Source organism: Ips typographus, linkage group LG12 (assembly GCF_016097725.1).
Source record: "Ips typographus isolate SLU linkage group LG12, UJ_Ityp_2.0, whole genome shotgun sequence".
Taxonomy (NCBI): domain Eukaryota; kingdom Metazoa; phylum Arthropoda; class Insecta; order Coleoptera; family Curculionidae; genus Ips; species Ips typographus.
The window spans coordinates 2,168,920-2,181,751 of record NC_138433.1 but is presented as its reverse complement, the minus strand read 5'-3'; the positions used below and the strand labels follow the sequence as shown (position 1 = coordinate 2,181,751).

The window sequence follows — 12,832 nt, the reverse complement described above, 5'->3', positions numbered from 1 at the left end:
CGTTTACAGCGCTGTCAAACCTAAATAATTCCTAAACAAACAGGCTAGGTGGCGCTGTAGTACTTTCGCCGGCCTTTCAAACATTCAAAAGCGTTTGCCTGTTTAATTAACAATTATTACCGGTAATTAATATTTTTTAGGTAGTGTTTAGTGGTAAAACAACACTTAAGTGCACCCGCAACTGCCGCAACCATTCTAAGCCCGGAAAACCACTTAGAAGCCTTGACAACAATCCTAACCTGAATACAGCTCTGGTAAGTGTAAATTTGCTGTTTTTAGTGTTTTTACACGCTGAAACTGCGACAAAGCACCTAATTTTTAATTCCACACTGTTTCAAGTAGTTTTTATGTGTTTAAAATATGTTTTTTTTTACACCCTTTTACGGATTAAACCACAGTTTTTAAACAAGCGGTTTAGGTGGCGCTGTAGTAGTTTTGCCCACAAATTGTTTAATTTAACTGTAATTACGGTTAATTTACGTTCGTTCAGTGTTTTCTAGTGTTTAGTGACAAATTAAACAGTGTTAAATACCAGGGAAGGTTTAGAATTCCATCGTGACGTCACCCTCTTTCTAGAGACTCGTCGAGCAGAAACACAACATAACCTCACTTCTGTCACTTGTTTTTAGCCCTTTGTTGTTGTTTTGTACTGAAGTTTGTTGTTATTTGAAAATTGTGTGTTTTTGGAGAAGTTTAAGGGTAAAATGAAACTGGACAAAATTTGCCGGACTTGTCTAGTGCAAAAAAACGATTTTTAAAACTCCTCTTCGAGGCCTGTATTCCCAGTATGATCATGTCCATATCTTCAGTGCAGGTACAAACCTTTTTTTCACTCATTAAACTAGTTTTAAAGGCTAAAATTGTACAGATAGTGGAAGGGGACGGTCTGCCCCATCAAATCTGCACTCAATGCCTCCGGGACGTAAACAAGGCGTTTTGTTTCAAGCAGAAATGCGAAAAGTCTGACCTAACCTTACGCAACTACTTCCAGAACAATATAAGCAACATTTGTCAGCTCGAAGGCAACGCAGATATGTTTCCGCAGAACGATTTGTTGGGCAATTGCGGAATTAGTTGTCCGGTTATGTCCAGCAACATTCAGTCCTCCATGGATTTAATACCTGAATCTACAGCTATTAGTACCTCCATGTCCATATTGAGTGACACTATAGCCGCTTCTATGACTTCTTTGGACACTTTTAACGACATTGGGAAAAGTCTGGTGATTAACAATGTTGATGGACGGAGTGATTTGTTTGGGAACGGTTTTCAGGAAAATCCTTTGTTTGGGGAAATATTTGATAATCCCGATGGACAGTGTTTGGTCGAGAGTTTTCCTAATAATCAAGAGAACGCTGGTAAGTGGATTTTTAGTGATTTTTTCAGGAGGTGAATACAGAAATTTGTGGTGTAGATTTGGCAGAAACAATGCAAAACTTGCAAACAATCGCCGAACAGTATTTGCCGGAATCCTGGGAAAATGAGGTTAATCCAGTTAATGGAGACAACAGTACCAACTCAAATAATTTCAATTTGATTGAGACTTTGGTTAAATGTCAATTTTGTGGAGATTTATTCAAAGGTAATGCTTTTTTAGTTTTGCCAACCCAAAAAAGTTGCCAAATTTTCCTAAAATTCCCCTGATTTTGACAGTTGTGACGTTGGGCTACTTGTTTTGGTTTGTAGTAAACGTGACAACAGTGTAAATTCCCTTTCGTGAAGCTATAAAACGGCAAAACGTACTTATAACATTGTATCAGGGTAAATGAACTAAAATGCACTTTAGAGCTCTATAAGGTAGATTTTCACGGTTCTGACATTAGGCTACTTGTTTTACCTTTAATATGGTTGGTGGTAAACGTGGCAACAGTGTAAATTCCCTTTCGTGAAGCTATAAAAAGGCAAAACGTGCTTATAACATTGTATCAGGGTAAATGAACTAAAATGCACTTTAGAGCTCTATAAGGGAGAATTTGACTGTTATGACGTTTGATTGCTAATTACAGGCTGAATTTGGTATTTCATAGATGTGGCAACAGTGTATGTTTCCCTTCGTGGAGCTATGACATTGCAAAAATTCTTAGACAACCAACAATCAGCATAAATAACATCAAACACGTTTTATGGCATTATTTGTGGAATTTTGACAGTACTAATTTCTGGTTTAATTCAATCAGTTATAAACGTGGCAACAGTGTAAGTTTTCTTCCTTAAATCTGTCAAAGTCCATTTTATAGTTTCACTAATAGGATTTTGACGTTTGACAGTTTGTTTTTGACCAATCACAGACACCATAGAGACTTAACCCTAATTTTGATACTTTAGACACTTGGTTACTGGAAGAGCACACCAAAAGTCAAGTGTGCCAGGATAGGTATTTCAGCACTAACATCACTAATGAGTTGACTAAAAGTATGTTGTTGGAGTACACTTTTGACACGAATTCCAGCTACAATTTTATATCTGACAACATGGTGACAACTAGCGAGAATTTGTTGTGTAACGTGAGTTTTTTTTGGTCTCGTTAAGGCGAGTTTGTAACGTTTTCGCTGTGACAGATATGCGACCGTACGTTCACCGACCAAAAATACCTGAAAAAACACTTAAAAGACATCCATTTCATCGATAACGCGGTGCAAGAAGAGAAGAAGAACATTTGTTCCTTGTGCGGTAGACGGTACAAGAGCTACAAAGCTCTGGACGTTCACCTGAGAACGCACACCGGGGAACGACCTTTAAAGTGTGACGTGTGCGCGCGTTCGTTTGCTTTGCCGAGCAGTTTGCACAAACACCGGCGCGTGCACAAAGAGCGCCAATACGCGTGCAACATTTGCGCGCGCAAATTCAAACAACAATCGCACGTCAACGTGCACATGCTGGTACACTCCAGTGAGTTGTTTTTTGACACCTCGTTTTCCGTTGACACTAATGACTTTTTTTTGACAGACGAGAAACGTCACGTGTGTTTGACGTGCGGTAAACGATTTTCCACCAGTAGCAACTTGGAGTCGCACACGCGTGTTCATACCGGTATCAAACCGTTCATGTGCACGTTTTGCGACAAACGGTTCATTAGTAAGTATTTCAGTGCGTGGTTTGTCAAAAAATAAAAATAAATGACAGCTGTCAACTGTTTGATTGACAACCGCGCATTTTGTCCATTTTCAGCCAGTACGCAAATGAAAAAACATCGAATGATTCACACGGGAGAAAAACCGTATCCGTGCTGGATCTGCGGCCAATCGTTTCGACGGAAAGAGACACGTGACACGCATGTGCGTTACCACACGCGCGAACGTCAATTTGCCTGTAAAATGTGCGATAAAAAGTACATTTCCAAGTCGCATTTACGGGTATTAATTCGTTTATTATACAGGGTGTCCCAAGCGTGGCACTTTCCGGTTAATGATGTATTAATTGAGTTTTTTTTTTGTAGGATCATATTAAAAGTAATCATTCGGATAAACCGCCCAGAAAATTGGATTATTGCATGATATGCGGAAAAGGCTTTCAATCCGCTAAAAGCCTTAAGGCTCACATTCGTTTGCATACGGGGGACAGACCGTTTCGGTGCAATTTTTGCAGTAAATGCTACATCAGCGCCAAAACGTTGAATTGGCACATTAGACGCAGCCACGCCCAAGAATAAATCAATTTACAACTTAAAACAAAATTGTTTTATTTTCTTTTCTTGACAATTGGTGAAGGAATTTTTTTACTTCATTTACGGAAAACGCTTTGCACGTTTGCGTACGGTGCATACGGGGGATAGACCGTTTCGGTGCAATTTTTGCAGTAAATGCTACATCAGCGCCAAAACGTTGAATTGGCACATTAGACGCAGCCACGCCCAAGAATAAATCAATTTACAACTTAAAAAAAAATTGTTTTATTTTTTTTTCTTGACAATTGGTGAAGGAATTTTTTTACTTCATTTACGGAAAACGCTTGTTTATTTCAGGTGTATACAGATAGATGGTTTCAGGGTGGCTCTACAAGGTGATTTAATGTAAGTGTTGCACAGATTTATTTATTTTTTTTTTTTTAACAAAACACCCTGTATATTTTTGCGTATTTGGATTCCTATTGCATCGGAATCACTTTTTTCTATAAAATTACCCCTTAGTTAATTCATATTTAACAAAATAATATTATAATTAGTTTCTTCTTGACAATTGGTGAAAGAATCATACACGTAAAAATTACTTAATATGGGAAACGTTTTGTTTATTTCAATAATTGTACCAGTATACACATACAGTAAAGTGTCCGGTTATATAGTGTGAACCAAAAAATAAATAAAAAACCACTAAATCACATTATTATAGTAGGATTAATTATATTACGCACATTCTAAGTGGTTATTTGGAGTAAACGTAGTTAAACTTGCTAGATTCACTTCTCGGCCGATGTTAGTTCGAATGGAGACAAATAAGCGGGCATCTGAAAAGAAAATTAGTGTATTAGTGCTGTCACATGACGTTCAAATTGAAGATGAGGGGATACATGTCAAGAAAGTGCCCTGTAACTGTAAAAATAACCAAATTATTGATTGTTAGAATGGAACCTGTCAAATTCAGGCTTCAATCCAGCACAACCTAATTTTAAACTCGGTTATTTGACATTTTTTTTATGGGCAGTGTACAGGATGGTCAAATCAACATTCCGAGGGCATTAAATTGATATATTTAATCACCCTGTATTAATAGACAGAAACAGATAATGGGCTACAACAACAAGATAGGCAACCAGCTATACGTGTCTCTCAAAAAAAATCAAAGTGGCCATGACGCGCTTGTCGAACTAAAACGTCAGATTACGTGTACCCGTGTCAGTTTTTCCGGGTTTTTCTTAAGAAATTTAGTGTGTTAGCGCTGTCACGTGACATCAAAATTGAAGATGAGGGGGGAATAACGATAAATGTCAAGAAAGTGCCCTGTAACTGTAAAAATAACCAAATTATTGATTGTTAGAATGGAACCTGTCAAATTCAGGCTTCAATCCAGCACAACCTAATTTTAAACTCGGTTATTTGACATTTTTTTTTATGGGCAGTGTACAGGATAGTCAAATCAACATTCCGAGGGCATTAACTTGATATATATTGAATCACCCTGTATTAATAGACAGAAACAGCTAATGGGCTACAGCACAAGATAGGCAACCAGCTATACGTGTCTCTCAAAAAAAATCAAAGTGGCCATGACGCGCTTGAACTAAAACGTCAGATTACGTGTACCCGTGTCAGTTTTTCCGGGTTTTTCTTGAGAAATTTAGTGTTTTTACCTTAATTTAGTGTAGGCAAGTTTTGTTGTAGTGTTAGTGAGTGACTACGCCTAGAAATTGTACTCTATACAACATAAAAAGTGTGAATTTCTGATTTCTGAAAAGTGTGCAGTAGTTCCAGTAATCAGTGAGTGTTTTAAATTCATTTTGTCCGTAAAGCTTTGAGTTACAGACCAAGTATGGACGCTAAAATGTCCTGGGCAACCTCGAAAATATCATTTCACCTTTAGTTTCACTGCAAAACATTCAAATTGGAAAATTGTGCGTCTTGACGCCATTTAGTCAAAGCCTGCCTGATTTTTCGATTTTTGACATTTGCTAGACGTTTCAGTTTAGAGGCTTGCGGTAGACAAGGACAAAACTACTCTTATTAGTTTTATTAAAACGCTGCATCAAAATTTAAAAAAAATTCCGTTTCTTCGCTATTTTTGGGTTTTCGGCGACTGTAAAAAGCTTAAAATATTCGTCTTGAACTCTTCTTTAACCTGGTACTAACCGCAACTGTGTTAAACGTTCGAAAAACAGTTAAACCGGAAACTAACTTTCTGCCAGTTGTGACCGCGTTTACCCGGTCCTAAGTGGGTGTAAACCTAGTTCAGTGGGTACAGAAAGTCATTCTGAACGTTTTTGATCTTTTACAGAATTTCTGTAACTCTAACCGTTTCCGAGATATTAATTTTTTTGTGTGGAAAGTTGAATGACATAAAAAAAGTCAATATTTCTAGTCTGGTTAACTTTGTTCGCAAAAAATACACTTTTATCGTTATTCCCTTTGCCTCTTTAATAACGTTTTTCGTGATTTTAAAGTAAAAAAAAAATGAGAACAGTTTTCTTGACAATTGGTGAAGGAATCAAACGTGAATAACCAATTGGCAGTAATTACGGGGAAAGGTCAATAAGTAAATGTCACACCCTTTATCTGTTGACCTTTAAAAGGTCTGTTAGGTTAAGTAACAGAATTATACTTACGGAATATTGGTAATCTCCACGTTTTCCGAAACGTAGTCGTAGCTGAGGAGATCGTCCAGCTTTCCTAGCTACAGTGTGATAGCCTAATCGGCTGTCCTCCAACGAGTTTTCCCGTTCTCTCTGTATTAACATGTCGATTAGATCGCGAATACTACCTGGAAACAACAGAAAATGTCAATTACATGATTATTTAAAAATCCAGGTACCTGGAGGGGTCATACAGTATTTAGTTCAATGGTTGTTGCTGTCATTTTGACCGGAAAGTTGACAGCATGTTTTGGAGAGGACACGCGTCATTTACTAACGACATCTCTTTCTCTCTCTCTCGATATCATTAACGAGATTACAGGATCGTAATTATGAAAATTAAAAAATATGTCCCGCATCAAATTCAATTTAGGCTAAATAAGTGGAATGTTGCATGTAACTGGAAATTACCCTGTGGGATTTGTTCTGTATGAATTTGATTATGTTTATGGTTGTTATGGCACGCAAAAATTTGTTTGGGGTATTATACAGGGGGAGTCAATTATACAACAAGCAATTTAGTCTAATAAGCTTACCAATGCACCTGATGGTTCACACTTATACATAACAAAGAATCGATAAACGGATTCACGCTTTGTAATGACGTCTTTATTGTAGTTTAAACGCAGAAAAAGCCGTCCTTTAAAGTGTTTTGATGTAGGTGTGACGTCACAGCGGGTGCTCTTAACTCGTTACTGTAGTTACCTGGTTCTGACAAGAAACAACGAGTTTCTATACCCTAGAAAGTGCTAAAACGGGTGAAGGTCTTGTATCTATATTACCCATCCTTTCTCCGTTAATCGATCGTCTAATTATTACCGGGTCGTGTATTTGTATTAAAACTGACCAAGCCCCCGTACATTTTTACTGTTGACAATTACCAAAGCGAAAACTCGTGTGGTTGTGTGGTTTAATGATTTCAGACCTAAAGTCACCTGTCAGCTGTCAAAAAAACTCCTCCATTTGCCACGTCGTATTTTTGAATGTGACAGAACTAGTGAAAATAGTCACAGTCTGAACTGCACTTGAATAAAGTATGCCAGTAACCCAGTAGGCTATGCAAGTTATACCTTACATGGCCTACTTCTTTAATACTTTTATAATGGATAGGTAAAGTGACAGTTGATAGATACTTACTGTCATTGTCCGCGGACGTAGAGGGCGCTGAAGTGACGCTCGCCACAAACAAAGCGAAACAAACGAACACCGATAACATTTTCACTGCCTGGCTCATGTTCATGGTTGAACCTGGAAAAAAACACAGACACATTAGGTTATGTCAAATGTCACTCTGTCACAGCTGTCACATGGTGCCAATTATAACCGTTTTCAGCGTGAGCGTATAAATTAAATTTTTGTTTAATATATGCACACTCTGTACAGAGCCGTGCATAATATCCACGCACCAGCTGATTGCATAAATAATTTGAGAATGAATTATACATGTGGATCACGTGACAATCTTAATAAACCGCATATAGTAGGCCATGCAAATTTTGTGTGCCTTTTTTTTTTTGACAGTTGACGGTCGCGCTATCTCCGTTCAGCTTGTTGGTTTGCAATTACTGTTCTCTCACTCTTCTCACCATGGAATTTTTTTCTAGTCATTTATTAAAAAAGGCACAAAGCAATTTTTATTGAATTTTGCCAGGTTTCTTGTTGATTGTGTTTGCCCACAATACGATAACTTCTAACTTATTTGCCCGAATATGGCGAATAATTCAGTAAAATAGTGGATTACAAACTTGGGCCACCCTGTACATTTCCAGTCTTAGTGCATTTCAAATCTATTTATTCAAATGTGTTCCAAGCCACACGAAACATCAAAAGAGATGGTTTTGCGTGTATGTTTCAATTTATTCTTTAGCAAAAAGAATTTTATCCGTACACACACACATACAGGGTGTCCCAAAGGAATTTCACGGTTCTGTACACGGTAATTTTAGTGCCACTTTGTACGTAACACCCAATTAAAGTAGTTTTGTGCCCAAACTTTGTAAATTGGATTTTCAGGAAAATTAGCAAATAACACTACAATATATGCAAATTAGTTTGATGAGTTTACTTGCCATTGTTGTACACGGTCAACGTCCTGTTATTATAGTATAGACCGAATCAGACAAAATTGGGGTGACGTCACAAAAAAAATGTTTGAATTTTTGCACTGTGCACTATTTCATTCAATCCCAAATAACTCGCTTATTTGGTATACTTTGCTAGGACTTTTATACGTCTATGGATAGCCAATGAAATGAGCTTTCCAAAAGTATGCCCACTTGGGTTGGTAGGTTGGAGGGTTAGGCCCCTAGAGGGCGTTAAAATTGACTCAAGAAATTTTGAAAATTTTTAGTGCACTCTTTTGTTCATTCTTAAATAACTTGCTTATTTAGTATACTTTGCTAGGACTTTTATACGTCTATGGATAGCCAATGAAATGAGCTTTCCAAAAGTATGCCCGCTTGGGTTGGTAGGTTGGAGGGTTTGGTCGCTAGAGGGCGTTAAAGTTGACTCAAGAAATTTAGAAAATTTTTGGTGCACTCTTTTGTTCATTCTTAAATAACTTGCTTATTTAGTATACTTTGCTAGGACTTTTATACGTCTATGGATAGCCAATGAAATGAGCTTTCCAAAAGTATGCCCACATGGGTTGGTAGGTTGTAGGGTTAGGCCGCTAGAGGGCGTTAAAGTTGACTCAAGAAATGTTGAAAAATTTTTGGTGCACTCTTTTGTTCAATCTTAAATAACTTGCTTATTTGGTATACTTTTGTAAGACTTTTATACGTCTACGGATAGCCAATAAAATGAGCTTTCCGAAAGTATGCCCACTTGGGTTGGTAGGTTAGAGGGTTTGGGCGCTAGAGGGCGTTAAAGTTGACTCAAGAAATGTTGAACATTTTTGGTGCACTCTTTTGTTCAATCTTAAATAACTTGCTTATTTGGTATACTTTTGTAAGACTTTTATACGTCTACGGATAGCCAATAAAATGAGCTTTCCAAAAGTATGCCCACATGGGTTGGTAGGTTGTAGGGTTAGGCCGCTAGAGGGCGTTAAAGTTGACTCAAGAAATGTTGAAAAATTTTTGGTGCACTCTTTTGTTCAATCTTAAATAACTCGCTTATTTAGTATACTTTGCTGGGACTTTTATACGTCTATGGATAGCCAATGAAATGAGCTTTCCAAAAGTATGCCCACTTGGGTTGGTAGGTTGGAGGGTTTGGGCGCTAGAGGGCGTTAAAGTTGACTCAAGAAATGTTGAACATTTTTGGTGCACTCTTTTGTTCAATCTTAAATAACTTGCTTATTTGGTATACTTTTGTAAGACTTTTATACGTCTACGGATAGCCAATAAAATGAGCTTTCCAAAAGTATGCCCACATGGGTTGGTAGGTTGTAGGGTTAGGCCGCTAGAGGGCGTTAAAGTTGACTCAAGAAATGTTGAAAAATTTTTGGTGCACTCTTTTGTTCAATCTTAAATAACTCGCTTATTTAGTATACTTTGCTGGGACTTTTATACGTCTATGGATAGCCAATGAAATGAGCTTTCCAAAAGTATGCCCACTTGGGTTGGTAGGTTGGAGGGTTTGGTCGCTAGAGGGCGTTAAAGTTGACTCAAGAAATTTAGAAAATTTTTGGTGCACTCTTTTGTTCAATCTTAAATAACTCGCTTATTTAGTTTACTTTGCTAGGACTTTTATACGTCTATGGATAGCCAATGAAATGAGCTTTCCAAAAGTATGCCCGCTTGGGTTGGTAGGTTGGAGGGTTTGGTCGCTAGAGGGCGTTAAAGTTGACTGAAGAAATTTAGAAAATTTTTAGTGCACTCTTTTGTTCAATCTTAAATAACTCGCTTATTTAGTATACTTTGCTAGGACTTTTATACATCTATGGATAGCCAATGAAATGAGCTTTCCAAAAGTATGCCCACATGGGTTGGTAGGTTGTAGGGTTAGGCCGCTAGAGGGCGTTAAAGTTGACTCAAGAAATGTTGAAAAATTTTTGGTGCACTCTTTTGTTCAATCTTAAATAACTTGCTTATTTGGTATACTTTTGTAAGACTTTTATACGTCTACGGATAGCCAATAAAATGAGCTTTCCGAAAGTATGCCCACTTGGGTTGGTAGGTTAGAGGGTTTGGGCGCTAGAGGGCGTTAAAGTTGACTCAAGAAATGTTGAACATTTTTGGTGCACTCTTTTGTTCAATCTTAAATAACTTGCTTATTTGGTATACTTTTGTAAGACTTTTATACGTCTACGGATAGCCAATAAAATGAGCTTTCCAAAAGTATGCCCACATGGGTTGGTAGGTTGTAGGGTTAGGCCGCTAGAGGGCGTTAAAGTTGACTCAAGAAATGTTGAAAAATTTTTGGTGCACTCTTTTGTTCAATCTTAAATAACTCGCTTATTTAGTATACTTTGCTGGGACTTTTATACGTCTATGGATAGCCAATGAAATGAGCTTTCCAAAAGTATGCCCACTTGGGTTGGTAGGTTGGAGGGTTTGGTCGCTAGAGGGCGTTAAAGTTGACTCAAGAAATTTAGAAAATTTTTGGTGCACTCTTTTGTTCAATCTTAAATAACTCGCTTATTTAGTTTACTTTGCTAGGACTTTTATACGTCTATGGATAGCCAATGAAATGAGCTTTCCAAAAGTATGCCCACTTGGGTTGGTAGGTTGGAGGGTTTGGCCGCTAGAGGGCGTTAAAGTTGACTCAAGAAATTTAGAAAATTTTTGTTGCACTCTTTTGTTCAATCTTAAATAACTCGCTTATTTAGTATACTTTGCTGGGACTTTTATACGTCTATGGATAGCCAATGAAACGAGCTTTCCAAAAGTATGCCCACTTGGGTTGGTAGATTGGAGGGTTAGGCCGCTAGAGGGACCCAAGAAATTTCGACATTTTCAATCAAAACTCAATTATATAGATTAAATCAAATTAAATTGAGATGACGTCACAATATTTTTTTATGTTCGTGTGACGTCCCATCATTCTGGTTTGATCTGAGTATATCAGTATATAACCTTTTGATGAGTTTTCGTGTCATTTAATTGCCAATTTGCTTGCCAATTTTTTGTGACGTCACCGCATTTTGGTTTGGTTTGGGGTGTAGAAATTTAAAATTTGGGGTTAAAAATTGAGACTTACCTGTTGCGAGCACTTTTCTGCGAGTTGGACGAATAAGGGGTAAAGCCGCGAACGAATAGAGGAACCGATCAACTCGACTGGTTTATATAGGAACTTGGTTTGCCGCTCTTTCTGGTTAGAATACACGCACGCATGGCCCTTAGGGAGGGCTCGATACGCTAATATAGCGAAAAGCTAATGAGGCTGATGACCAAATCGATTAGATCTAAATTTGTCATCGTTTTTCTGTGCGAAAAAACCGCTTAAAATGTCATTTGAATGATTTTTGGTTTTGACGTTTGATTGGCTGGTTTTGACAGTTACAGGGTGGTTCAGTGTACCATTTTGTAGCCCTCGAAATTCCCTTTTGACCACTCTATATACTGCCCATAGTCAAAAAATGTCAATTAAGTGAGTTATCGAGTAATAAAAACAGATTGGATGAGTTTGTCAGTGTCCACTTTGACATTAAATAACTCGGTCATTTTGACAGCTACAGGGTGGTTCAACCACTCAAAAGAACCGTCTCGAACTGCTCTTTCCAGTGACGTTAACCAAAAAATTCTAGAAAAAATATTTCATACAGGGTGACCAAAAATAGTGACACACTAACATTTTCGTGAACACCCTGTATACCGGCAACTGTATTAAGGATGAAACGTTACGTAGTTCGATTTATTGGTCCATTAAGAACATTTTTGATTTTATGCATTTTTCCTGTAACTTTAACTGTTTTTGAGATATTTTCCTCAAACTGGTTTGATGCATTTTTCACACAAAATTAGTATTAAAACCTGAACACCCGGTATCTCGGTTATTTTCAGGAGTTCAGGGTGGTTTAACCACTCAGTAGAACCGTCTTGAAATGCTCTTTCCAGAGGTGTAAGTAAAAAAAATCTAACCCAAAAAATAGGTACAGGGTGTGGCAAAAACCAGGACCACTTGTGTTTGCGCGCTCACCCTGTATACCAGCAACCGTATTGAGGTTTTAAGGTTACGTAGTTCGGTTCAGGGATTGGTTAGGAACATTTTTGGTCTCTCGCATTTTTTTTGTAACTTTAACCGTTTTTGAGTTATTTGCCCCAAACTGATTTGTTACTTTGTCAGCCATTTTGTCAAGATTAAAAGTTTTCAAATTTTTGACAGCTCGTATCTCAGCTATTTTGACAGTTATTGTAACCGTTTTTTTACCAAATGGTTTCCTGGATTTTTGGTTAAATCACCCTGTATAGTAACCGAGGGCAAAATGTACTGATAAAAGCACATTTTCAACTTTTCTGTGCGTCCAATATAATGGACTTTTCTCAACTTTCCATTTGCCTAATTAACCTTAAATTTTGTCGTTTCGGTGAAGTTTTAAACCTCGTTTCCATTCCGTATAACGGGGATAAAATCAATTTCAAAATTTCTGCCGCACCGTTGTCAA

The 12,832-nt window shown here is 37.6% G+C and overlaps 2 protein-coding genes across 2 annotated transcripts; one reads left to right on the top strand and one right to left on the bottom strand.

The window, feature by feature from the left end:
• Positions 1–538: 538 nt before the first annotated feature.
• LOC145736165 (uncharacterized) lies at positions 539–3,673 on the top strand. The gene is given in 9 exon segments (XM_081990449.1): positions 539–752; positions 755–814; positions 869–1,358; positions 1,415–1,582; positions 2,326–2,504; positions 2,559–2,889; positions 2,947–3,075; positions 3,169–3,353; positions 3,437–3,673. Coding segments are annotated over 9 exon segments (1,803 nt in total). The 5' UTR covers positions 539–704; the 3' UTR covers positions 3,650–3,673.
• A 531-nt stretch (positions 3,674–4,204) lies between these two features.
• LOC145736179 (uncharacterized) lies at positions 4,205–11,678 on the bottom strand. Its single transcript, XM_081990469.1, has 4 exons — positions 11,428–11,678; positions 7,420–7,530; positions 6,256–6,410; positions 4,205–4,443 (listed from the first exon to the last, which is right to left on the bottom strand). Exons 2-4 carry the CDS (start codon positions 7,520–7,522, stop codon positions 4,396–4,398), a joined length of 306 nt encoding a protein of 101 aa, XP_081846595.1. The 5' UTR covers positions 7,523–7,530; positions 11,428–11,678; the 3' UTR covers positions 4,205–4,395.
• Between the last annotated feature and the right edge of the window lie 1,154 nt (positions 11,679–12,832).

Bases quoted from the DNA above. Each gene is read 5' to 3' on its own strand.
- LOC145736179 (XM_081990469.1), bottom strand. From the start codon at position 7,522: ATGAACATGAGCCAGGCAGTGAAAATGTTATCGGTGTTCGTTTGTTTC. The intron at 6,411-7,419 runs GTAAGTATCTAT...TGTTGTTTCCAG, and splicing joins TACGTCCGCGGACAATGACA to GTAGTATTCGCGATCTAATC. The intron at 4,444-6,255 runs GTAAGTATAATT...TTTTCTTTTCAG, and splicing joins GTGGAGATTACCAATATTCC to ATGCCCGCTTATTTGTCTCC.